Below are 23,877 nucleotides of genomic sequence, written 5' to 3'. Positions count from 1 at the left end.
TTGCACGCCGATTGACGTCACGCTCCAACTAATTACAATACTTTCGGCGAGCGGAGGCAACGGCAGCACTGCCGACCTGCCGAAAATGGCGGCTGCCGCGGGACCCACCGGCAGCGGGCAAAAGTGCGCCGCCATTCTTTTCCCCAAAACGGGCAGTAATGGCCGGTGCTAACCCCTCGAATTTTTAGGCCTCATTCTCAAAGCTTTTCACACCACTGGGGTTTTCCACGCCTCATGACTGGATCTGTTATGGACTAATTGATAGAGATTGATTGCTATGATTAGTCAACAACTCCATTATTTTTGTATCATGCGACTACCAGGATGGTAGAAGGCAAACTAGATGGACCTTGGTCTTTTTTTCATCTAGCAATTCCTATGGTGCATGGAAATAATGATGATAAATTGCCTTCAGCACACTAAAAATGAAAAACTTCCCGTGGGAACAGGATTAATTATATGTAGAGGGAATTTCAAATTTATTGATGCAACTTCATATTTTATTCATGTGAAACAGCAATTTATAACATGCATCTATTGATATATACTCTTTAAAAATTAGAATATAGATAACACTTCAATCAGGTTATACATTTCATAATCAGTGTAGTGAACCTTTAGGCATTTTAGATGAGGAATATTTAATAGATAAACTTATTGTATTTTTGACTTGCATGACTTTCATTGGTTTCATTTTTAAAAACAAATGTGCAATATAAGTATTTTGTATACTTGTATTTAAACTAAGCTGTGTTTTTGAAACTTCATTTTAAAATATCCTTTAATGGAAGACATTATGGGGGTTGAATTTTGCTCGTCATTGCTCAAGATTTATCAGGCCTGTAGAACCAGAAAATTGTTTACTTAAATGGTGATAAACATTTGAAATAATCTACCAAGCAAGGTAGCAGAGTCAGATATGGATGTTGAAAATGCATTTGAATTGGAGTAGTAGCAGGAAAAGTTTTGGGCCAAATGGCCATTTCTCACCGTTGATATTTCTTAAGTTCTTGTGTTGTATTACCATCAGTACAGTATATATTTTTTGATCTGGTGGCACTGTAATATGAAACTACAAACAGTTGTCCAATTTCACCCTCACCCACAAAGTAATTGTGGTGAACAGCCACTGTTGACGCTTGGGAAAGCAAGCTCTGTGGAAAGGTCAGCAGAGTTGAGACCCTTTCATTCCAATTTCCTGTTTAAAGCAATGTGACCAGTTATGGAGATGAGACTAACTAAAGGTTGAATTGCCTCTTCTATGGTATTTTGTTTCTTGGTCCCTCTCCGTTTACATGGCTGGAATTTTATGGCAGTGGGCACCATGCCAGCTATGAATTTCAACAGCAATCCACGGGGTATAATTACATGCAAAAGGGGGAAGTACTCAGGACCAGTACTTAACACTTGGTTTTAACTTTGTTTCAATGCACTCAAAGCTGTAGTGCCTGTTCTAATGCATAACATTTCCTGCACAGACATTAAGATTTAAAAATGGTGAAGGAAAATAATCTGGTGAAAGCAGACTTTTTGTCCTCTGTGAAGCCTGCGTGGGAATATATTCCAAATTTGATTCAGTCTGAACTAAACTGAGTCATTGAAGTTAGAGCAGTGGGTAATTAAAACTTAGTGTAACAAGAGCCTGTTGGGGTGGAATTTCCTGTGAAGGCATAATTGGGAAGTTACACCTGAAATTACTCAATCGTGCACCCATTTTGCTGATGCCAATTTACTCTTAAATTTCCTGCCAATCTTATTAGCATACACTGGAATGCTTAATTTGGCATAAATCAGCATAAACAATCAGGGCCCATGGAAATCACACCATATATTCCTCCTTTAAATATGAAAATGAAAGTTTCAAGCCAGCTAACCGTCATTCATGAGCATTAGGCACAGAAAGTTTAAGAACATGCGATTGTGAAAGCTTTTCCATTTTTAATGTGACTCATACTAAAGCTATAAAAATGCTTAAAAAATACAGTGCTGGTCTCTGAGGATAAATGTTAAAAATTGCTTAAAGAATCGCAAAGAACAGCAGAAAAATGACTGTTTCCAGCTGTGCTTAAAATTCTGGGCTTAATTTTCCACCCGTTTTGAACCAGGAAATATGCATGTTTGGCTCTTTAGCATGGGGCGGAGCTATTATACTGAGCTGAGATGCGTTCGGGGGTAAGGATCGATAGACGGGCATAAAAGATCGAGGAAATTCAGGCGTAACGTAATTATGTGCGTAACTATCTTTTAAGCCGGGTATTTGCTTTACGCCCCAATTACGTGTCTCTCTCTCTGGGTGCAAATGCACCGGAAATTCCACCCCTTTGTGTGCAAGTAATATACATGGAAGACTATGGAGCTGATGATGTTTCAAATCTGATGCCACCAACTAGCAAACTTTAAAAAAAAGAAGTAATTTTACAAAGCTAGCTTCTTACATCATGAATATCAATTTTATTCAGTGTCTGTGCTGCTACAATTCTTCTTATGCACATTGCCAAATGCACATTGCAGATTCATTAGAACTTTGGCAATATAAACTCCACAGCCGAAAAATACTATTGTTACATTCTAGTGCTCTGCACTTTTCACAGGCACAGTTGTATACCATTTTGCTCAGATCAATCTCTCTACAACATGATTCTGGAACAAAGGTGGTATCAGTGTTCAGGGGCTGACAGGAAGCATGAAAAAGGTTTGAAAAATGGGGCCAATGATGATTATACTATCTTTTTTCTTTCAATTAAGATAATTGTAAATCACAATTATTGCATCAGATTAGATTATACATATTGAAACCTCTTAAACAAGTAGTTTAATTTCATGGAAAAAGGGATTTAATGTGTTAAAGGATTATAGCAACTATATCTAAATAACTTTTTAAAAATCAGCACAGCAGTATCTCCAGATTTTCAGTCAACTTTATCTAAGAATTTGCCTGAGGGATAAATTTAAACCAAAATTTCCCCCCGTCACCTTCAAATAAAATCGGTTCTGCTTATATTATGGATTATTTTATTTTCAGTCTAGAAAACTGTAAACTACTAAAGTAAAATCATGGTCCCAAATATAAATGTTAACCTAAGATTTCCTCTAAAACTAGTCAGATTAGCAATGATCAACTATAAATTTTAAAGTAGTACAAATTTTACATTGTGTTGGCAACTGTCATAAATTATTTTATTGCTGGACACAGAACTGATTTTTTTTGTTATATTTACCACATTCATGTGGACTGCTCCCAAGTATATGGCCCAAAAAAGTGTGTTGACTTGAAGCAAATCAGTTGTATAAATAAGATACACTGTACCTCTACAGCGTGTGCAGAGCAACAGCAACTCTAAATTACCATGGTCTCAACAGAAAAAGTATGGTGCTGTACCAACATTCTTCTTATGTAATCACCGGAGAAGCCATCAGTTCAATGATGGCATTACTCCAGAATGTATAGTGAACCAATGCAATATATAGTGGCTCATCAATTGGGTACAAATGTTACTGTAACAAGAGATATCTTACAAATGAGACTGATGTTTCTTGGGAATACAGAAGGATGTGGAGAAACTGTATTGGGTTACTGACGCTCAAGTCACAGCTCTAGTGATCATGATTTAGTCATTCCTTTGATTTCTGAATTAAAGGGATAGAGTTCAAGATGACAACTCTGTTTTGGGGAAAAAATCCACAGGCATAACTGATGTATGAAGCTTTGATCTGGTATTTATTCTCCATGCAATTTTTGGACTGATACTTAATTTTAAGGTGCACCTGCGTAAACAAAAATTTATGGAACTGCTTCAGTTATTATCTTTTAGAAGATTAAAATCCTGCCTGCTCTTTCCAATGTTGTAGAAAATGGATTCTGGCATGGAGCAAGCCATCCTCATCCTACTGATCTGCTTGCCTTTGAACCGTATTGAGTTCAGAAGCAAAAATGTTTCTCTTCTCCATACCGTGCCAATTAGGGCTGCACTCGTCTACCATTAGACAAATATAAGGTTGTTAGAACTGGTCAACAAAGTTAATGCCCATTAATGCCCAGTGGGGAAAATGCTAGAGTCCATTATAAAAGATGTAATAGCAGAACACTTGGAAAACAGTGACAGGATCGGACAAAGTCAACATGGATTTATAAAAGGTAAATCGTGCTTGACTAATCTACTGGAATTTTTTGAGGATGTAATTGGTAGAATAGATAAGGGAGAACCAGTGGATATGGTGTTTTTGGACTTTCAGAAGGCTTTCGATAAGGTCCCGCATAAGAGATTGGCGTGTAAAGTTGAAGCACATGCGATTGGGGGTAAGGTACTAACTTGGATAGAGAACTGGTTGGCAGACAGGAAGCAAAGAGTTGGAATAAATGGGTCTTTTTCCGAGTGGCAGGCAGTGACTAGTGGGGTACCGCAGGGATCGGTGCTAGGACCCCAGCTATTCACAATATATATTAATGATCTAGACGAGGGATCTAGATGTAATATCTCCAAGTTTGCAGATGACACAAAGCTGGGTGGGCGTGTGTGCAGTGAGGAGGATGCCAAGAAACTCCAGTATGATTTGGACAGGTTGGGTGATTGAGCAGATACAGTATAATGTGGATAAATGCGAGGTTATCCACTTTGGTGGCAAAAACAGGAAGGCAGATTATCTGAACGGCAATAGATTGGGAAAAGGGGAAGACCTGGGTGTTCTTGTGCACCAGGCGGTTAAGAAGGCAAATGGTATGTTGGCCTTGGTAGCGAGAGGATTCGAGTACAGGAGCAAGGATGTCTTGCTGCAGTTGTACAGGGCCTTGGTGAGACCACACCTTGAGTATTGTGTGCAGTTTTGGTCGCCTTATCTGAGGAAGGATATTCTTGCCATGGAGGAAGTGCAGTGAAGATTCACCAGACTGATACCTGGGGTGGCAGGAATGATGTATGAGGAGAGATTGGGATGATTGGGCTTATATTCGCTGGAGTTTAGAAGAATGAGAGGGGATCTCATTGAAACTTATAAAATTCTGACAGGACTAGACAGACTAGATGCAGGAAGGATGTTCCCGATGGTGGGGGAGTCCAGAACCAGGGGTCACAGTCGAACGATATGGGGTAAGCCATTTAGGACAGAGATGAGGAGGAATTTCTTCACCCAGAGAGTGGTGAACCTGTGGAATTCTCTACCACAGAAGGCAGTTGAGGCCAATTCATTAAATATATTCACGAAGGAGTTAGATATATTTCATAAGGATAAAGGGATCAAGGGATATGGGGAGAAAGCAGGGACAGGGTACTGAATTTGGATGATCAGCCACGATCTCATTAAATGGTGGAGCAGGCTCGAGGGGCCAAATGGCCTACTCCTGCTCCTATCTTCTATGTTTCTAAGTAGCAATTTGAGCCTGCAATGCATTCTTCATATATAACGTCATCCAAGCTTTCTATTCAGGGATCTAGGTCCCTTGCTGCAACAGTCAGCAGTCCAAGTCTGCAGTAAGATTCAAAAGAGGCATTTATAAGAATCACTTGGATCCAATGTACCTAGATTGCTTAAATAGTTATTTGTGGGTATTTCAAACCACTTGAAGGATTTCTTCTAGAGTTTAAGACTTGCAATCTATGAAGCAGAATAGCTCATGGGGCGCTTACAAATAACCATTTTGAACAGGGAAACTTGGCCTGGATTTAGGTTAAAAATAGCCTTGATTACTATTGCTTCTCCTCTCTTTCTCTCTCTTCCCCCCCCCCCCCCCCACACACACACACACACCCTCTAAATGGTTATTTGGTTGCTTTTTCCTCCTTTCCTGTTCTATCTCTGAGCTTTTGGGATGTCGTTGTAGATGCCAAAGAGGTGTAGAATTCGCAAAATTGAACATTGTCCTATAAGGGTCTATTGGCAGAAAAGGCCTTAATTTTTAAAGACTGTTTTAAAAGCCCAGAAAAAGGGACACACAAAATGGCCACCAGACCCCGTGACCAGCTTTTGGGACACTTTAAAATGGTTCCTGCAGTCCCCAGACAGCTTTTGTGGATTCAGCCCACAGTAGGTTCTGGAAGGCAGTTTCAGGGAAAACGAAACCAGACAGAGCCCCATACATATAGATTGGATGCAGATCCGATCAGATCGGCCTGTAGATAAAGGCCATCTAAATGTTTACCCAGACAAAGGGGAACAGATTCAAGTTCGAAGAGGGACATTAAAGACAATACAAGGTCATTCCAGACCAGAGATGGCAGTTACCGGCCATCCCGAAGATACTTTAAAAACAAAGACTACCCCGCTGTGCTACAAGCCCGCCAAAAGACTAACCTTGATTTGGCGGGAGATAAGGGCCTCCATGGAAAAGTATAACTGGAGTCCTGGGGTAGCCATCAGGGGCTTTTTGCAGCTTTTAGCTTGGTAGCTGTAGTGTATGTAACTGTTCTACCTTTAAGAGAACTATTGTATGTAACCGTCCACCTTTAAGAGAACTATTTTAGGTGTGGCACTACTTTATCTTGGCTGCTGTATACTGTAATACCGACGGTGACCACACCGGTATATAAGTGCTGTGTCAGGATTTATTGGGCAGATTCGCCCTGACCTTCGAATAGTAAAGTCCTGTTAAAGTTACTCTTGTAGTCTGTGTATTAATTCGCCATAATACCTACAGACTTTACAGTAGCTTTTGAAGAGCCAGTCGTTTCGAGAGATTGCTCGGGGGTCCGAAGAAGGCCTTTTCAGACTCAGAAGATGATGATGAGACCCGGGGTAGTTATCGGGAGATCATCGACAAAAACCCGGGCCATTGACGAGATGAGGAGAAAACGAAACGCCCTACAGAATGGGTGGCCAGCGTTGACTGCAGGAGCATAGAGAAATCAGGACTGTGACCACCATCGTGGTATGCAGGAGCACTGAGAAAATCGAACTGCAGGTGAAATGATGGTCCGCGTGTCTTGCTGAAGAGAAGGAGCCATCAGCTTGAGCAGCCCGCTGCTCCTACAGCCCAACGACCACGTGGAGACAGGACGCCAGAGAGGACCAAAACGCAGACTTCAAAACCTCTGTTTCTAACTGGGATTGGTGAGCATGTTTCTGGCCCCTCATAATCTAATCTAGCTAGGTTTAGGGGGTGGGCATTTAGGGGATAATTAACAATGAGTTGTTGTCCCTCGATGTTCCACGTGCTTCCCTATTTCATGATGAACCTTGTAAAGCGTAATATGCCTGTAGATATGTTGGTTAGTACTGTATTATGATTTGTTTTTCCCTCCCATGTACCTTATTGGCTTACATTCAATTTTTCCTTTGTGCAATAAAATTTCATTTCGTTTCATTAAACTTGGTCTATAGAGTATTCTCTGCATTGTAGTTCCTGCCTCAAAGTCCAGTGTATAGAACCTAAGGGGTGAGTGGGTCGAACCACTCGGTGAATTACTGTGCAAGAGAGAGAGACCTCGTCGATCGAAAACCCCTTAGAGGTGCAAGAATCGGTTCTGTTAGGAATAGGACCCATAGAAGTATTTGCCCTAGTGAACTGGGTTGCCGAGTCCTTCACTACCTGAGTAATTGCGCGGAACTCTTCATCTTGGTACATAGGAATACAAGATCCGGGAATAACACCCACAAAGAATCATAGAAAGTTACAGCATTTTGGCCCATCGTGTCCGCGCCGGCCAACAAAGAGCTCTCCAGCCTAATCCCGCTTCCCAGCTTTAGGTCCATAGCCCTGCAGGTTACAGCATCCCAAGTGCACATTCAAGTACTTTTTAAATGTGGTTAGGGTTTCTGCCTCTACCACCCTTTCAGACAGTGAGTTCCAGACCCCCCACAACCCTCTGCATGAAGACATTTCCCCTCAAATCCCCTCTAAACCTTCCACCAATTTACTTTAAATCTGTGCCCCCCTGGTTTTTGACCCCTCTGCTAAGGGAAATAGTTCCTATCCACTTTATCTAGGCCCCTCAATTTTATACACCTCAATAAGGTCTATCCTCAGCCTCCTCTGTTCCAAGGAAAACAAACCCAGCCTATCCAGTCTTTCCTCATAGCTAAGATTCTCTACTCCCGGCAACATCCTTGTAAATCTCCTCTGTACCCACTCTAGTGCAATCATATCTTTCCTGCAATGAGGTGACCAGAACTGCACGCAGTACTCCAGCTGAGGCCTAATTAGTGTTTTATACAGTTGAAGCATAACCCCCCTGCTCTTGTATTCTATACCACGGCTAATAAAGGCAAGCATTCCGTATGCCTTCTTAACCACCTTATCTACCTGGCCTGCTACCTTCAGGGATCTGTGGACATGCAATCCAAGGCCCCTTTGTTCCTCTACGCTACTCAGTATCCTACCATTTAATGTGAATTCCCTTTCCTTGTTAGTGCTCCCCAAGTGCATTACCTCACACTTCTCTGGCTTGAATTCCATTTGCCACTGTTCTGCCTACCTGACCAATTTATTGATATCTTCCTGCAGTCTAAATCTTCCTTCTTCAGTATCAACCACACAGCTGATTTTAGTATCATCTGCAAACTTCTTAATCATACCCCCTATATTCAAGTCTAGATCATTGATATATACCACAAAAATCAAGGGAACTCGTACTGAGCCCTGCGGAACCCCACTGGAAACAGCCTTCCAGTCACAAAAACACCTATCAACCTCTGCTTCCTGTCTCCGAGCCAGTTTTGAATCCAACTTGACACTTTGCCCTGGATTCCATGGGCTTCTAACTTCGTGACTGCCATGTGGCACCATATCAAAAGACTTGCTAAAGTCCATATACACTACATCAAACGCACTACCCTCGTTACCTCCTCAAAAAATTCAATCAAGTTTGTCAGACACAACCTTCCCTTAACAAATCCGTGCTGACTATCCTTGATTAATCCATGTCTTTCTAAATGAAGATTTATTCTGTCCTTTAGAATTCTTTCCAATAATTTTCCCACCAAGGTTAGGCAGACTGGCCTGTAATTACTCGGTCTATCCTTTTCTCCCTTTTTAAACAAGGGTACCAAATTAGCAGTCCTCCAGTCCTCCGGCACCACACCTGAAGCCAGAGAGGATTGGAAAATGATGGTCAGGGCCTCTGCTATTTCCTCTTTTGCTTCGCTTAACAGCCTGGGATACATTTATCCACTTTTAAAGCTGCTAAACCCCTTAATACTTCCTCTCTCACTGTTTATTTCATCTAATATATCACACTCCTCCCCCTTGACAGCAATGTCTGCTTCGCCCCTCTCCTTTGTGAAAACAGACACAAAGAGGGTGATTTTCATTCAGAAGTCGGGTTGGAGGCGGGCCTACAACTTTCGGGGTTGTAGTCCCGCCTCCATCGAGATGCGGCCAATCCACGCGATTTTAACTTGATTGACCTTATTGAGCCCGCCCAGCGGGCTCAGCAGGCCAATTAAGGGCCACCCGGCAACAGGCGACGTCACAGACTGAAATTTCATCTGTCAAGACGTTTTGACAGATGAAATCTCAGTGTTTCACAGCTGTTTGAAGCTGTCAAACACCGACAGTCTTACTTCTAACCTGAGTCCTTCTCCACAGACTCGGTTAGAAATCTCTCCGGTACAGAAAGCTGCAGGCTGTCACGTTTGACAGATCGCAGCCATTCTGCTTTCTGTGCCGGTTAGATGATGGACTCCCCGAACTTAAAGGAAGGCTGTAAAGGTAAGTACAGGTAATTTAAACTTTGCACTCATGCACCCATCACTCACCTGAACACCAACATCTCGACCTCTCCAAGTCCTTCAACCCGACGGCCTGACTCCTCTAACATGGCGTGGTTTGGAGCCATCAGGAATCCCACACCTCAACATTGAAAATAGGGATTAGGCTAAAAACTGCCTGATAACTACCTGTTAACAGGCAGTTAATTGGTACTAATCCCTTCCCGCCTCGGGTAGGCGGGTCCCAGTGCGGGGCGGGTACCCGCCTCCTTTGAAACTTACATGGAGGCAGGATGGTGTCGGGACCCCCGAATTCGGGACTTTAATCCCCCGCACGCCTCCAATCCCGACTCCACAGGTCAATGAAAATCAACCCCAAAGTATTTATTAAGAACCCTACCGACGTCTCCCGCCTCCACACAGATTATCCTCATGATCTCGAATAGGCCCTACCCTTTCTTTAGTTATCCTCTTACTCTTAATATATTTATGAAACATCTTTGGGTTTTCCTTGATTTTACTTGCCAATAATTTTTCATGCTCTCTTTGCTTTCCTAATATCCTTTTTAATTGCACCCCTGCACTTTTTGTACTCCTCTAAAGATTCTGCAGTATTTAGCCCTCGGTATCTGTCATACGCCTCCCTTTTTTTCCTCTTTCCTACCCTGTATGTCCTAGACATCCAGGGGGCTCTAGATTTGTTCGTCCCACCTTTTTTCTTTAAGGGCACATATTTGGTCTGAACCCTCTAGATCTCCTCCTTGAATGCCTCCCACTGCTCTGACACTGATTTACCTTCAAGTAGCTGTTTCCAGTCCACTATGGCTAAATCCCCTCTGAGGTCAGCAAAATTTGCTTTTCCCCAATTTAGAATTTTTATTCCTGGTCAAAGGGCAGTGGCCCCCATCCTGCAGGTCCACAAGATATTTCCCTGGCTGAACCAAATCTGAGGGACTTCTCAAATTATTCCAACCTCAAAGTATGCACAGTTCCCAACCTGTGCATAACCATACCAACAACTTAAATGTACCTATGTACTGTGACACAAAACAGTAGTGACTTTGCAAAATATGCATGTGTTCTCTTAAAGAAAAACAAATGGCCAAACTGAAGAGTCATGTTTCATTTAATAGTACAATTTGTCACCTTCCTCAGATGTTTACAATGATAGAACTCATGTAGCAAAAAAAATTACTAGATGGAAAATATCGAAGTTTTTTTAACAAGCTGTTTTAGAGCCAGTGGACATCCAATTTGAGGACTGTATAGTTGTTGAATGTATAAAGCAATTTGTAGTTCTAACAATGATTTTTAAATTATTTCGTCAGAATATATTCTGTAGCTGATACACACACTGTCCTAAGTAATTAAAATGTAATAGGGGTGCCCTTACCAACAGCACATTTCAAATACACATTCTCACAGGCAAAACTACCATATTTACATATTCGTTCTCGGTAACTGTACAAGGTTGATTTATCTTTATACATACAGTAGGTAATTTACATGCGTATTTGATACATGTGATATTATTTTGATTTCTCAAAAGGCATTCCACCCCTCAGACCAGTAATGGACTAAAAGCTTTTGCTCAATTTCTGCTTATATAAATGATCCGTTTGATTTATCTACAAACCAGTAACATTTCTAAAAGCCAAGACTGGAGCACAGTAGCTTAGTATTTAAGTCTTCGTGCGCCCCCCCCCCCTCCACTAATTTTGGATTTTTGTTTTTGAAAATAAAATGAGTTTTGCTTGTGGGGGGTCTAAAACTAATGGCCATAAATAGAAGATGGTCACTAATAAATCCAATAAGGAATTCAGGAGAAACTTCTTTACTCAGATTGGTGAGAATGTACAACTCGCTACCCACATGGAGTGGTTAAGATGATTAGCATAGATGCGTTTAAGGGGAAGCTAGACAAGTACATGTAGGAGAAAGGAATAGAAGGATATGTTGTTAGGGTGAGATGAATTATGGTGGGAGGAGGAGGCTCATGTGCAGCATAAACACCAGCATAGACCATTTGGGCCGAATAGCCTGTTTCTGTGCTGTAAAATACTATGTAATATGTAGTCTATCCTTGTATAAAAAGAGTGTTTCTTCATGATAATCCCATAAAAATTGTATAAGGAGCTTTGAATTCAATCATAATTGAGTTAAAGCATTTCATAGAAATTATTTCTCTCATTCACTGGAAAGTATAGGTCCATTCATAAACCATGTCATTACTCTAACTCTGTCCCCCGTGTCATTATGTAACACACCTGATCCTGTATGGTAGTTAGAAGCTGCCCTGTGCATAGACATAAATAATGAGTAAAAGTTTAAATACTCCCCACGACTGATAATTTTTTTAAAAAAAAGCAAGATTGTGCTTAACTGTTGCTCACTGATTCCAAGCTCAAACAAGACACTTATGCAAAATTTCTCTGGGAACATTCAAATTTTGTTACAGGCATTGCATAAAGTTATTTGAACACAGGTCCTTGCACATTCTTAAGTACGGTTATTTCTGATAACCACTATCTAGGTTGGTAGCATGCAAAAATAGTCATTTTAAAGTGCAAAATAAAAAGGATAAGTAATCCCTGAATCCAATGTAAAATGTAATATTGGGGTCTACATGAGAAACATGTAACTGTAGCAACCTGATTTTAAAAAACAAAAAATATACAATCATGTAGGCACCATAGCACATTTTATATAATTCCATTTCATTTCAATGGGGTTCTTCCAAAAGTAAGTCTGGGAATTAGGATAATTAGATTAAATAGTGGATAAACTGTAGTAATTCCATACTTTATCAATCAAGGAATTCTGAAACTGCAGCAGACCACACAGTGGAAAACAGAGTTTTTATACAGAGTAGATAAGGTCAAATGGACTATTTAGCCAGTTTGGAAAATATTGCAATCAATTTTAATTATTTTTCACTGCACAGTTATCTATAAAGTGCTATCATATCAGTTAATTAATTGTTTGCATCAATTTAGCAAGATTATAAATCTCTTGCCAAATTAGAAAATAAATTGCCAGGGTGAGGTATGAACCATAGTCATGTGTGTACTCTCTGCTTTTCACCTGCAAGGCACTAGAAATTAGCTCAAGTTTAATTATTTCAGCATACAAGCACTGGTGCACTGCAAGAGCGTCTGACATCATCATTAACAAACACCTGCCTATACCTGATTCATTCCTGAGATTAAACCTTTCAAAATACCATAATTTAAAAAAAAACCTGGATTTAGCTATAAAAACATCCCTAAAAAAACCACCCCCAATAAAAATGAATGATTACATCTCAGTGTTTTAAATACAAGTCACTACAAAGGTTTGATGTTCATTTTTTCCAAGATTGTTGCATTTATGTTTTCAAATATCCACTGTTGAGTAGAAGATGAGGGGTTACAGATATTCATAAAAATGTTTTTATCTGTTGCACTGCAGTCCATACAGCTATTACTGACTGGATGGTACAGAGTCTTGTCCTAGAAGACAGATTAAAAAAGATAAGAGTAAATGGTTTTGGTATCAGCATGTTAAAAGCCATTGTAGGTACATTTCCTCTTGCCAACATGCTTAACCTGTTTTTATTCCTAGAAATAAAAATTCCACAGGCTGTGGAAAGAGAAGAAAATCATCAGCCTAGAGTTCCAGTTCCTGAACACTATTCAGTAATCCCTACTGGAATGTAAACATGACTTGAGGTTACACAAGGATATGATTCAGCACAAATAAGATAGTCCTGACAGTCAAACAGCCCACCGTCCTGCACCTTCTGGAGGGGAGAAAATATTGAAGATCAAAACAAAAAAACACCACACAGAATGCTGAAATAATCCACGGTATTTTGCTATTGTATTAATTTTTAGAGCCTCCTCGAAGGTCTGCAAACGAGCGCAATTAGCGGAAACTCCCAATGGCCAGTTTTGTGGCGAGGCCGGCTTCTAGCACAATATTTTTTAAACTAGCGCAAAAGATTGCGGATACTCGATTTTCATGGAACGAAATTTGCTTGTAAAATTCCGCGATCTTTTGTGCTGGTTCAGCCAATTTCGGGTAAATTATGCCAAAAAAACAAGCGCACTCAGCTTAATTCTAAAAATGGAACCAAAAATTAGATGTCTTAATCCAATCTTAGCCCTTACGGCAGATGACTTATCTTGAAGTAGATCCAGGGGTTACCGACGCAAATAACTCATCTGGTGGCAGCTGTTACTGATTTGATGCATTTCTACATGTCAAAGATTGACTTTGTTTGTTGCATTCGGGATATGACCATGTCAATCCTTACACTTTTTGCATTGGACTGGCTTCAAAAAAAATCTTCGTAGTTAATTTTCAACCAAACACTGTGACTTAAAGTTGTTACTGCCTTCAAAATGAAGAGTGGGAACCAGGAGGAGGAAGAAAATTGTTTGAAATTCATTTTTATTTTTTTTTTAAAGAATGAAAGGTTTAGAATTAATAATGTTAGATAGAAAAATAAAACAGGGAGAAGGGGAGAAAGAAAAGAAAATGAAATAATTGAAGATAGGGCAAAGCAGAAATGCTTTTTTAATTCAGAGCGGTGTGTAGTTATGCAATTGTATATTTTTAAGTTTAAGGTTAACATTACTGTATTAAAGCTATTCCTTACCTCTTTGTAGGTTTATTACCAAAGTAACAGTATTTGTTTCTGTGCTAGTATGTGAACTGAATTTTATTTTAGAAAATTGGCTAGCCTGGGAGGTGCCTGCAATTTCTCTGGACTTGCTAGTAATCTAAAAGCTAATCTAAATGTTAACATAAAGCAAACTAAACTTTCTCTCTCTGGTAAATTAATTGTCCATGTGAGATGAATTTGGACAGTCTCAACCCAGCAGTGAACAGGGTGACAAATAGAGAAGATGCAAATGTCTCTCTGATGCGGTATAAGATAGGTGGAAAGAGTGCTTTTCTAAGACAGCAGTTTAGACATATACAGGAAAGATCAATGAACTGTTCTGTTCATTTGAGAAACTGAGGAAAGATGCGAGTTCTGGGTTGGTGGTCTTTTTCTAAACACAAACTTGCAGTTGGTTCCGTCATAAGTAAATTGCACCACTTAGTGGCAAGTTATGAGCTTGCATGCAAAATTCTTCACATGGGAAGTTCTCAGTCGCAGGATTAGGAAACAGCATGGGGGCAAGAGATAATTATGCAGGTCTATTCCATTGTAGCTGAATGTAGAGTGGCCTTGTAAAATCTAAAGCTATCTGTACCAGCTGTGTGGTGTATGTACTAAACCAATATGGTGTAGGAACTGGGGTTCCTAGCCGAAGAATTGAGATCGACTCAGAAAATCAAAAACAATAAAATTTAATGAACAAACAAAGCTGTACAGGAAACTGTAGGATACAATGCAAATAGGTCTGGTCTGCTTGAAAGCCTCTCTGGAAACTGCTAGAAGGTTCAGAGCTCAACTGCTAGCAGGTTCCGAGCTCTGATGTCATCACGTTCTTCCCGCCGTTGAGAGATCACGTGACAGACGGCATGTCATCATCACGCGGAGTACAGGAACGAAGCCCTAGTACAGTTAACAGATACATTAAAGGTGCAGCCCCCAGCTGTATTACATTGCTGTAAAAGGAATTATATACAATTGTCCGTAATCCTCTGGTGGTTCCGCCACATGCGCCCCCCCCAGAATTGCTTTTAACAGAGAAGGTAAGGTGAGAAGGGGGTCTGACGAGTCTGTCCAACCGACTGCGATACCCTGGCAGCTGGAACGGAGCGCTAGAAGACGAACTGGCCATTGGCTGTGGTTGGGATGACGCCGCAGGCGGAGGAGAAGAGGAGGCCAGCTGTGGTCGACCCGGCAGATGACTGTGGCTGTACTGGACCGGCAGTCGACGGTGGATGACCACGATGAGGCGGCTCAGCAGTGACGACTGGTTCGCTCAGATCCAGATGCGCCGGTTTCAACCGGTTGATGGAAATGTGGTCAGGCTTACCGCCGATGTCGACTGTGAAGGACTTGTCACCTGACGAGATGACGCGGAACAGACCTGTGTAAGGCGGTTTGAGCGGGTTTTTGCGAGCATCCTGCCGAATGAACACGTATTCTGCGTTCTTAAGATCCACCAGGACATGGGAGCGCTGCAGGTCATGATGCGACGTAGGCACTGGGATGAAATTCCTAGCCGCTTCCTGGTGGCTGCTGAGCTGGGGACCAGGGTTCCGTGTGAGGAGGAAGAAAATCGCCAGGCACTCTGAGTGGTTGGCCGTAAACCAGCTCTGCTGAAGAAGAATGCAGGTCGTGCGAAGACCTAGCAGCACCCAAGGGAGCCTGTCCACCCAACTAGGCCCACGGAGACTAGCACGCAGTGCGGCTTTAAGGGACCTGTGGAATCTTTCACACAGACCGTTCGCCTGTGGATGGTAGGCGGTGGTATGATGAACGATAGCAAAATACTGCAGATGTTGGAAATCCGAAATAACAACAGAAAATGCTGGAAAAACTCAGCAGGTCAGGCAACATCCGTGGAGAGAAATTTGAGTTGACGTTTCGGGTTGGACCCTTCTTCAAAACTGCTGAAGATGAAGCTTGGTGTGATGAAGCTTGGTGCCCAAACCTTGAGCTACGGCTCCGTGGGCCTAGTTGGGTGGACAGGCTCCCTTGGGTGCTGCTAGGTCTTCGCACGACCTGCATTCTTCTTCAGCAGAGCTGGTTTACGGCCAACCACTCAGAGTGCCTGGCGATTTTCTTCCTCCTCACACGGAACCCTGGTCCCCAGCTCACCATCAAAACTGGTATGATGAAGCTTGGTGCCCAAACCTTGAGCTACGGCGTTCCAAAGTTCAGAGGTAAATTGAGGCCTCCGGTCGGAGGAGATGTCAGCCGGTACCCCGAACCGAGCTACCCACGACAAGATGAAGGCTCTGGAGACGTCTGCCGCTGTGGTGACAACCAAAGGAATTGCCTCTGGCCACCTGGTGGTGTGGTCTACCACGGTGAGGTGAGTGTACCCGCGAGAGGAAGGGAGAGGACCAACTAGGTCCACGTGCACATGGTCGAATCGACGCTCCGGAACCGGAAAAGTGGCGACTGGGGCCTTAACATGGCATTGTATCTTGGACTTCTGGCAACTCACGCAGGTATTGGTCCAGTCACGGACGTCGAGATGCATGCCCTTCCAGACGAATTTCTTTGCCATGAGTCGTTGTGATGCTCTCATGACAGGGTGTGACAACCCGTGGATAGTGTCGAAAATTCTCCTGCGCCATTCGACTGGAACGATTGGACGTGGGACGCCCATCGAGATGTCACACAGGAGTGAGGTCCCTGCGGCCTGGAAACTGACATCAGCCACTTGTAAGCTGGAAGGTGCAGTCCGGTATGCCTGCACTTCAGGGTCTGCCTTCTGTTCTTTTGCCAAACCAACATAGTCGACTCCCAGGTGTACTGCGTGGAGGAGGGCGCAGGAGAGACAATCCGCCACCAGGTTGTCTTCGCCCGAGACATGTTGTATGTCGGTTGTAAATTCAGATATGTACGTAAGATGACGTCGTTGCTGTGCCGACCATGGTTCCGCTGTCTTGGCCATCGCAAAAGTAAGTGGCTTGTGGTCTACAAAAGCCGTGAATGGGCATCCTTCCAGCAGGAAGCGAAAATGGCGGATGGCCAGAAACAATGCCAACAACTCCCTATCAAAAGTACTATACTTGCGTTCGTTCTTCCGCAATTGGCGGCTGAAGAAATCCAGTGGTTGCCATGTGCCGTCGACCCACTGCTCCTGTACTGCCCCGATGGCATAATCAGATGCGTCGGTGGTAAGGGCAAAGGTTGCGCCTGGAAGGGGATGTGCCAACATGGTCGCAGCAGCCAAAGCGTTCTTAGTGTCGAGGAAAGCCTGGTCCATCTGGGGTGTCCAATCGATCGGGTCTTTGTCCGATTTACCTCTGAGGGCCTTGTACAAAGGTTGCATCAACAATGCCACCATGGGGACGAACCGATGATAAAAATTGACCATTTCCAGAAATTCCTGGAGGGCCCTGACGGTCTAAGGAAGAGGGAACGAGGTGACTGCTTCCACCTTTGTGACCAGCGGGACGGCGCCTTCTGAGGTGGTTCTGTGTCCCAGGAAATCAATGCTGTGCAACCCAAACTAGCACTTGGCCGGGTTGATAATAAGGCCATGTTAGCTGAGACGAGAAAAAAGGGTACGCAAGTGCGTACTGTGTTCTTTCGTGCTGTTACTGGCAATAAGGATGTCATCTAGGTAGACGAAGATGAACGGCAGATCGCGCAACACGGAATCCATGAGACACTGGAAGGCTTGTGCTGCATTCTTCAGCCCAAACGGCATACGAAGGAACTCAAAGAGCCTGAAAGGTGTGATGACGGCAGTTTTGGGGACGTCCTGAGGATGCACGGGCACTTGATGATAGCCTCAGACGAGGTCTACTTTGGAAAAGATGGAATTCCCTGCCAGATGGGCCGAAAAAGCCTGAATGTGAGGAATTGGGTACCAATCCGGTGTGGTAGCCTCATTCAGGCGTCTGTAGTCGCCGCATGGTCGCCATCCGCCACCCGGCTTAGGAACAATGTGTAATGGCGAGGACCAAGGACTATTCGAACGTCGAATAATACCCAGGCGTTCCACTGTATGGAACTCCGCCTTGGCAGCCGCGAGTTTACCGGATTCCAGCCTTCGAGCTCTCGCATAAAACGGGGGATCCTGTCGTGGTAATGTGGTGCGCCACACCGTGCCTCGCGACTGAAGAAGAAAATGTGGGCCTGGTGAGCTCAGGGAACTCACTGAGAAGACGAGAGAACTCATTTGGAGATGGGACTGCACAGGCAACTGACCAAGACATCGCGGTGCTTCGGTGGCAGGGGACCGAGTGAAAAGTGGAGGCACTGATTAGCCGGCAGTGTCGGATGTCGACGAGAAACCCGTTTGCGCAGAAGAAATCTGCCCCCAGGATGGCCTGTGAGACTTTCGCCATGATGAACTCCCAAACAAAACGTTGGCCGCCAAAACTCAACTGGACCCTATGCTTTCCGAACGTGCGAATGGCCGCATCATTGGCTGCCTCGAGGGGGGGACCTTGACCGCCAGATTGAAGATCTAGCTTCGACACTGGTAGGATACTGCACTGGGAGCCAGTATCACAGAGAAAATGTCGCCCTGACAGGGAGTCTGTAATGTACAGGAGTTTCCCTGCGGACCCGACGGCCATCGCAACTCCGGCGCGTCCCTTGGGCCTTATTGATCTTCTCAGAAGCCGTTGGTTTGAGGTAGGTTTTTTTTTGGTGAGAAACTGCAGGGCGGATGGCAATTTCTGGCCTTCGCGCCGAAACGAGCGTGGTATGCACACCAGCCTGCAGGAGTCGTCGTCGGATTCGCTCTTGTGGGGGATGGGCGCCTCGTGGCTGCACAAGATTGTTGAGACGGTGAATATTTTATCCGCTTCCGCGGCGAGTTCAGCACAATCCGTGATCGCGGAATTGGCCAAGGCCATCTGTACTGGCTCTGGTAGTTGACAGAGAAACAGCTCACAGAACAGAAAACATTGCGATTCCGAGCCCAAAAGCGTGAGCATTTGGCTCATGAGCTCTGAGGGTTTTGAGTCACCGAGGCCGGGCATGGAGATAAGTCTTCGAGCGCGCTCCGACTTGGACAGACCGAAAATCTGCAGTAAACGTGCTTTTAAAGCTTCGTACTTGCCATCGTTCGGTGGACTCTCGAGGAGGCTGACGACCCGCGAAGCCGTGGCGCTGTCGAGGGCGGAGCCCACGTAATAATAACGGGTCGAATCCGCTGCTACTCCCCGTATTGCAAATTGGGCTTCCACCTGGAAAAACCACGCGGCTGGTTGTTGCTCCCAAAATTGCAGCAGTTTGAGGGTGACGGCGTTCGTGTCCATGATGTAACTTCAACGAAAATTGTTCAAAGAAATCGGGGTCACCAGCCGAAGAATTGAGATCGACTCAGAAAATCAAAAACAATAAAATTTAATGAACAAACAAAGCTGTACAGGAAACTGTAGGATACAATGCAAATAGGTCTGGTCTGCTTGAAAGCCTCTCTGGAAACTGCAAGAAGGTTCCGAGCTCAACTGCTAGCAGGTTCTGAGCTCAACTGCTAGAAGGTTCTGAGCTCTGATGTCATCACGTTCTTCCCGCTGTTGAGAGATCACGTGACAGACGGCATGACATCATCACGCGGAGTACAGGAAAGAAGCCCTAGTACAGTTAACAGATACAATAAAGGTGCAGTCCCCAGCTGTACTACATTGCTGTAAAAGGAATTATATACAATTGTCCATAATCCTCTGGTGGTTCTGCCACAATGTTAGTATTTCTTGATTAATAGTTTCAAATCAGCAGCCAGGAACAAAAGAATGCTAATCTTTGCTTAATGTAGGTACCGGTTAGCAGCTGAATTGAAATCCAGCCATGACCTAATCTGAAATATTGGGCTAGATTTTCGGGGAGCCGTCAGGCAGGGTTTCAGGCGTGTGGGGGGGGGAAATCCCAAATTTGGGGGTCCCGCCCAAAACCCCGCCCCACGTAAGTTTCAGGGGCGGCGGGTACCCGCCCCGCACTGGGACCCGCCGAAACCAGGCGGGAAGGGATTAGTGCCAATTAACTGCCGGTTAACAGGCAGTTTTTAGCCTAATCCCTATTTTGAGGGGTTTTGTGTAGGTTTCCCGACGGCTCCAAACCACGCCAGGTAGAGCAGGCGGGCCGGTGGGTTGAAGGAGTTGGAGGGGTCGAGATGTCGGCGCTCAGGTGAGTGATGGGTGCATGAGTGCAAAGGTAAGTGTGTTTGGTGTGTCTAAAGTGTGTAAAGAACTTTTACTTACCTGTACTTACCTTAGCAGCCTTTCTTCCTGTAGCCGTCGGGGGCGCATCACTCAGCTGGAACTGAAAGCTGAACGGCTGCGATCTGTCAAAAGTGACAGCCTGCAGCTTTGAGTGCCGGTGAGAGTTCTAACTGAGTCTGTGCGAATGACTCAGCTTAGAACTCAGAGTGTCAGTGTTTCACAGCTTCAACAGCTGTGAGACACTGATATTTCATCGGTCAAGAACAGATGAAATTTCAGTCTGTGACGTCACCTGTTGCCGGGTGGCCCTTAATTGGCCTGCTGAGCCCGCTGGGCGGGCTCAACAAGGTCAATCAAGGGGAAATCGCGCGGATTGGCCGGACGTCAAAGTAGGCGGGTCAAAAACCCGAAAGGGGAAGTCCCGCCTTCTTCCCAACAGGTTCGGCAAAATCTACCCCATTGGGTCTATATGGTTGTGTTGCAATCCTGTTAATAATGACTTCACAGAACAGGTAGAAAATTTGTGATATGTATAGCTGATACATAAAAATGTACATTGGATGAGTACTTCCCAAAGATGAACCTTCCCCTTTAAATGAGTCAACAATGAACTATCTCGGGAGTCTCCAAACTTCTTTTTGTGCGCCACCTAGATGAATACCATAGTACCATAGGACCACATAGAAGCAGTTACAATGCAACACATCGGATTTAAAGAATATTTGCAATTTTTTGTACTACTTAATCACTTAACTTATTGATTCTTGATTGGTAATTTACATTCCTACTTGCTACATTTTGATTGATATATTCCAAGATTGTTTCTAAATAATTTCTGGCAATGAGAAAACTTGCAAAGATTCTGCATTTTTAATCAATCATTTTCTTCAATATGAATGGCAGTGAGGACATGGCTCTGTAAATCATCACTGACAATCCATTTTATTTTGTATCATACAGTATATGGTTATTTATTTTAACTGAATGACTGTTGTCAATGACCGGAAGCTGCATAGAACCATTCTGCGCATTAATCTGGAAGCGGATATCGATGACGTTTCTGCTTTTTTTCCCCCCAACAGAGCCCGTGAGACGCAAAGGCCTGCTCCATATACCCGGCATTTTTTCCCCAGACCCCGTGAGACCCAAAGGCCCGCTCCGTATTCCCGACATTTTTTCCCGTGAGACCCGAAGGCTCACTTCATATTCCCAGCATTCTTTCCCCAGACCCCGTGGGACCCGAAGGCCTGCTCCATATTCGCGGCATTTTTTCCCCAGACCTCGTGAGTCCCAAAGCAAACAACCAAAAAAACATTAAGACTGCACACTTCAACTTCGTTGGCAGCAGTCGCGTCCTTATTTTAATTACCTTATACCATTTAAAAAAAACATGCAAAGGCAAGTTAAATACACAGATGAGCTAGCTGTCTGTACTGAAGTACAGTTAACCGATCACATCGGGAATGTGACTCCTGATGGTTGGTTGCACATGATACAGCAAGTTATCATCCTCAAACTTTCCACTGCCTTCAACACGGACAACCTCTTTTCCTTTTCCAATGCAATCCACTGCAGTCCATCGCCGTGATAGTGTTCTTCCCATGATTCCAGTCCTATCTGTTAATACAAAGTCACGACATCTCCAATGGTTTCTCCTTTTGTGCCCATATGGTCAATATTGAGTATACCCCAGGGCTCCATCCTTGGTACCTTCCATCATTTACATTGTGCCCATTGGCAACATCATCTGGAAATATGGAGTCCACTTGCACAACAATGATGCGCTGCTTTAATTCTTTGTCTCCACCTTTGACGCCACCACTGTTGCCACCCTTTCCTAATGCCTATCTAACATTAAGCTCTGGAAAAGTCATAACTTCCTCTAAGTAAGTGTTGGTAAAATTGATTCCAGCTGCACTTCCATGTCATAGTCCTTGACTCAATCAACCTCCTCAGCTGCAACTTAAAGCCTAGCCCAGAGATGTAAAGGTTCAGTATTCTGCTTGAACCCACGCTGAGCTTCCTCTCCACATTTTATCTGTTGCCAAAGTTACTTTGACAAGGGCACAGCAGAGTGCTGGTGCAGAGCAGGAGTTTTAACTCCGCATACAAGTTCATTTAACTCCTGTATCAATCAATATTTTGAGTAATTTCATTGCTCCTTTTCTCTTCCTAGCTAGTTGTATTGGTAGCTGTTTGCGGACTGTTGATTCTTGATTAGTAATTTGCATTCCCACTTGCTACATTTTAAGAACATAAGAAATAGGAGTAGGTCATACGACCCATCGAGCCTGCTCCGCCATTCAATAAGATCATGGCTGAACATCTACATCAACTCCACTTTCCCGCCCTATCCCCATATCCCTTGATTGCCTTAGTGCCCAAAATCCATCAATCTCAGTCTGAGCAGCCAAAGGTAGAGAATTCCAAAGATTCTCAACCCTCAGTGAAGCAATTTCTCTTCATCTCAGTCCTAAATGGCCGACCCCTTATCCTAAGACTATGACCCCTAGTTATAGACTCTCCAGCCAGAGGAAACAGCCTCACAGCATCTACCCTGCCAAGCCCTCTAAGAATTGTATACATTTCAATGAGATCGCCTCTCATTCTTCTAAACTCCAGAGTGTATAGGTCCATTCCACTCAATCTCTCATCCATCCTTCCTTAGGTAAGGTCCAGGTGTGGTCCCCCCAAAGCACTATATAATTGTGGCTAACAAGGGAAATTAGGGATAGCATAAGATCCAAGGATAGCACATATAAATTGACCAGAAAAAGCAGCAAACCTGAAGATTGGGAGCAGTTTAGGATTCAACAAAGGAGGACAAAGGGATTAATTAAGAAGGGGAAAATTGAATTATGAGAGTAAGCTTTCAGGGAACATAAAAACTGACTGTAAAAGCTTTTATAGATATGTGAAGAGAAAAAGATTGGTGAAGTCAAGCGTAGGTCCCTTGCAGTCAGAATCAGGGGAATTTATAATGGGGAACAAAGAAATGGCTGACCAATTAAATACATATTTTGGTTCTGTCTTCACAAAGGAGGACACAAATAACCTCCCAGAGATGTCGGGGAACATAGGGCCTGATGAAAGGGAGGAACTGAAAGAAATCAGTATTTGTAGGGAAATGGTGTTAGGGAAATTGATGGGATTGAAGGCCGATAAATCCCCAGGGCCTGATAATCTACATCCTAGGGTACTTAAGGAAGTGGCCCTAGAAATAGTAGATGCATTGCTGATCATCTTCCAACATTCGATGGAATCTGGAACAGTACCCATGGATTGGAGGGTAGCTAATGTTAGCCCACTATTCAAAAAAGGTGGTAGAGAGAAAACAGGCAATTACAGACCGGTAAGCCTGACTTCGGTAGTGGGGAAAATGCTAGAGTCCATTATAAAAGATGTAATAGCAGAGCACTTGGAAAACAGTGACAGGAT

The 23,877-nt window shown here is 43.6% G+C and overlaps 1 protein-coding gene across 3 annotated transcripts in view; it reads right to left on the bottom strand.

Annotated features, from left to right (window-relative positions):
* Positions 1 to 10,747: 10,747 nt before the first annotated feature.
* LOC147114054 (polypeptide N-acetylgalactosaminyltransferase 10-like) overlaps positions 10,748 to 23,877 on the bottom strand; it is a 124,104-nt gene continuing 110,974 nt past the window's right edge. For 2 of the 3 annotated variants that reach the window (XM_085995613.1, XM_085995614.1), the window contains exon 12: positions 10,748 to 13,130. In XM_085995613.1, coding sequence (XP_085851739.1) covers positions 12,966 to 13,130 — 165 coding nt within the window. In that variant the 3' untranslated portion in view covers positions 10,748 to 12,965. Of the gene's footprint in view, positions 13,131 to 20,883; positions 22,057 to 23,877 lie in introns of those variants that run through there. The other variant, XM_085995615.1, reaches the window with a different exon arrangement.

Source organism: Somniosus microcephalus, chromosome 8 (assembly GCF_052327205.1).
Source record: "Somniosus microcephalus isolate GS21.2 chromosome 8, FLI_Smic_1.0, whole genome shotgun sequence".
NCBI lineage: Eukaryota > Metazoa > Chordata > Chondrichthyes > Squaliformes > Somniosidae > Somniosus > Somniosus microcephalus.
Note: the sequence above shows the minus strand (reverse complement) of the source record. Positions and strands in the feature narration are given on the sequence as shown.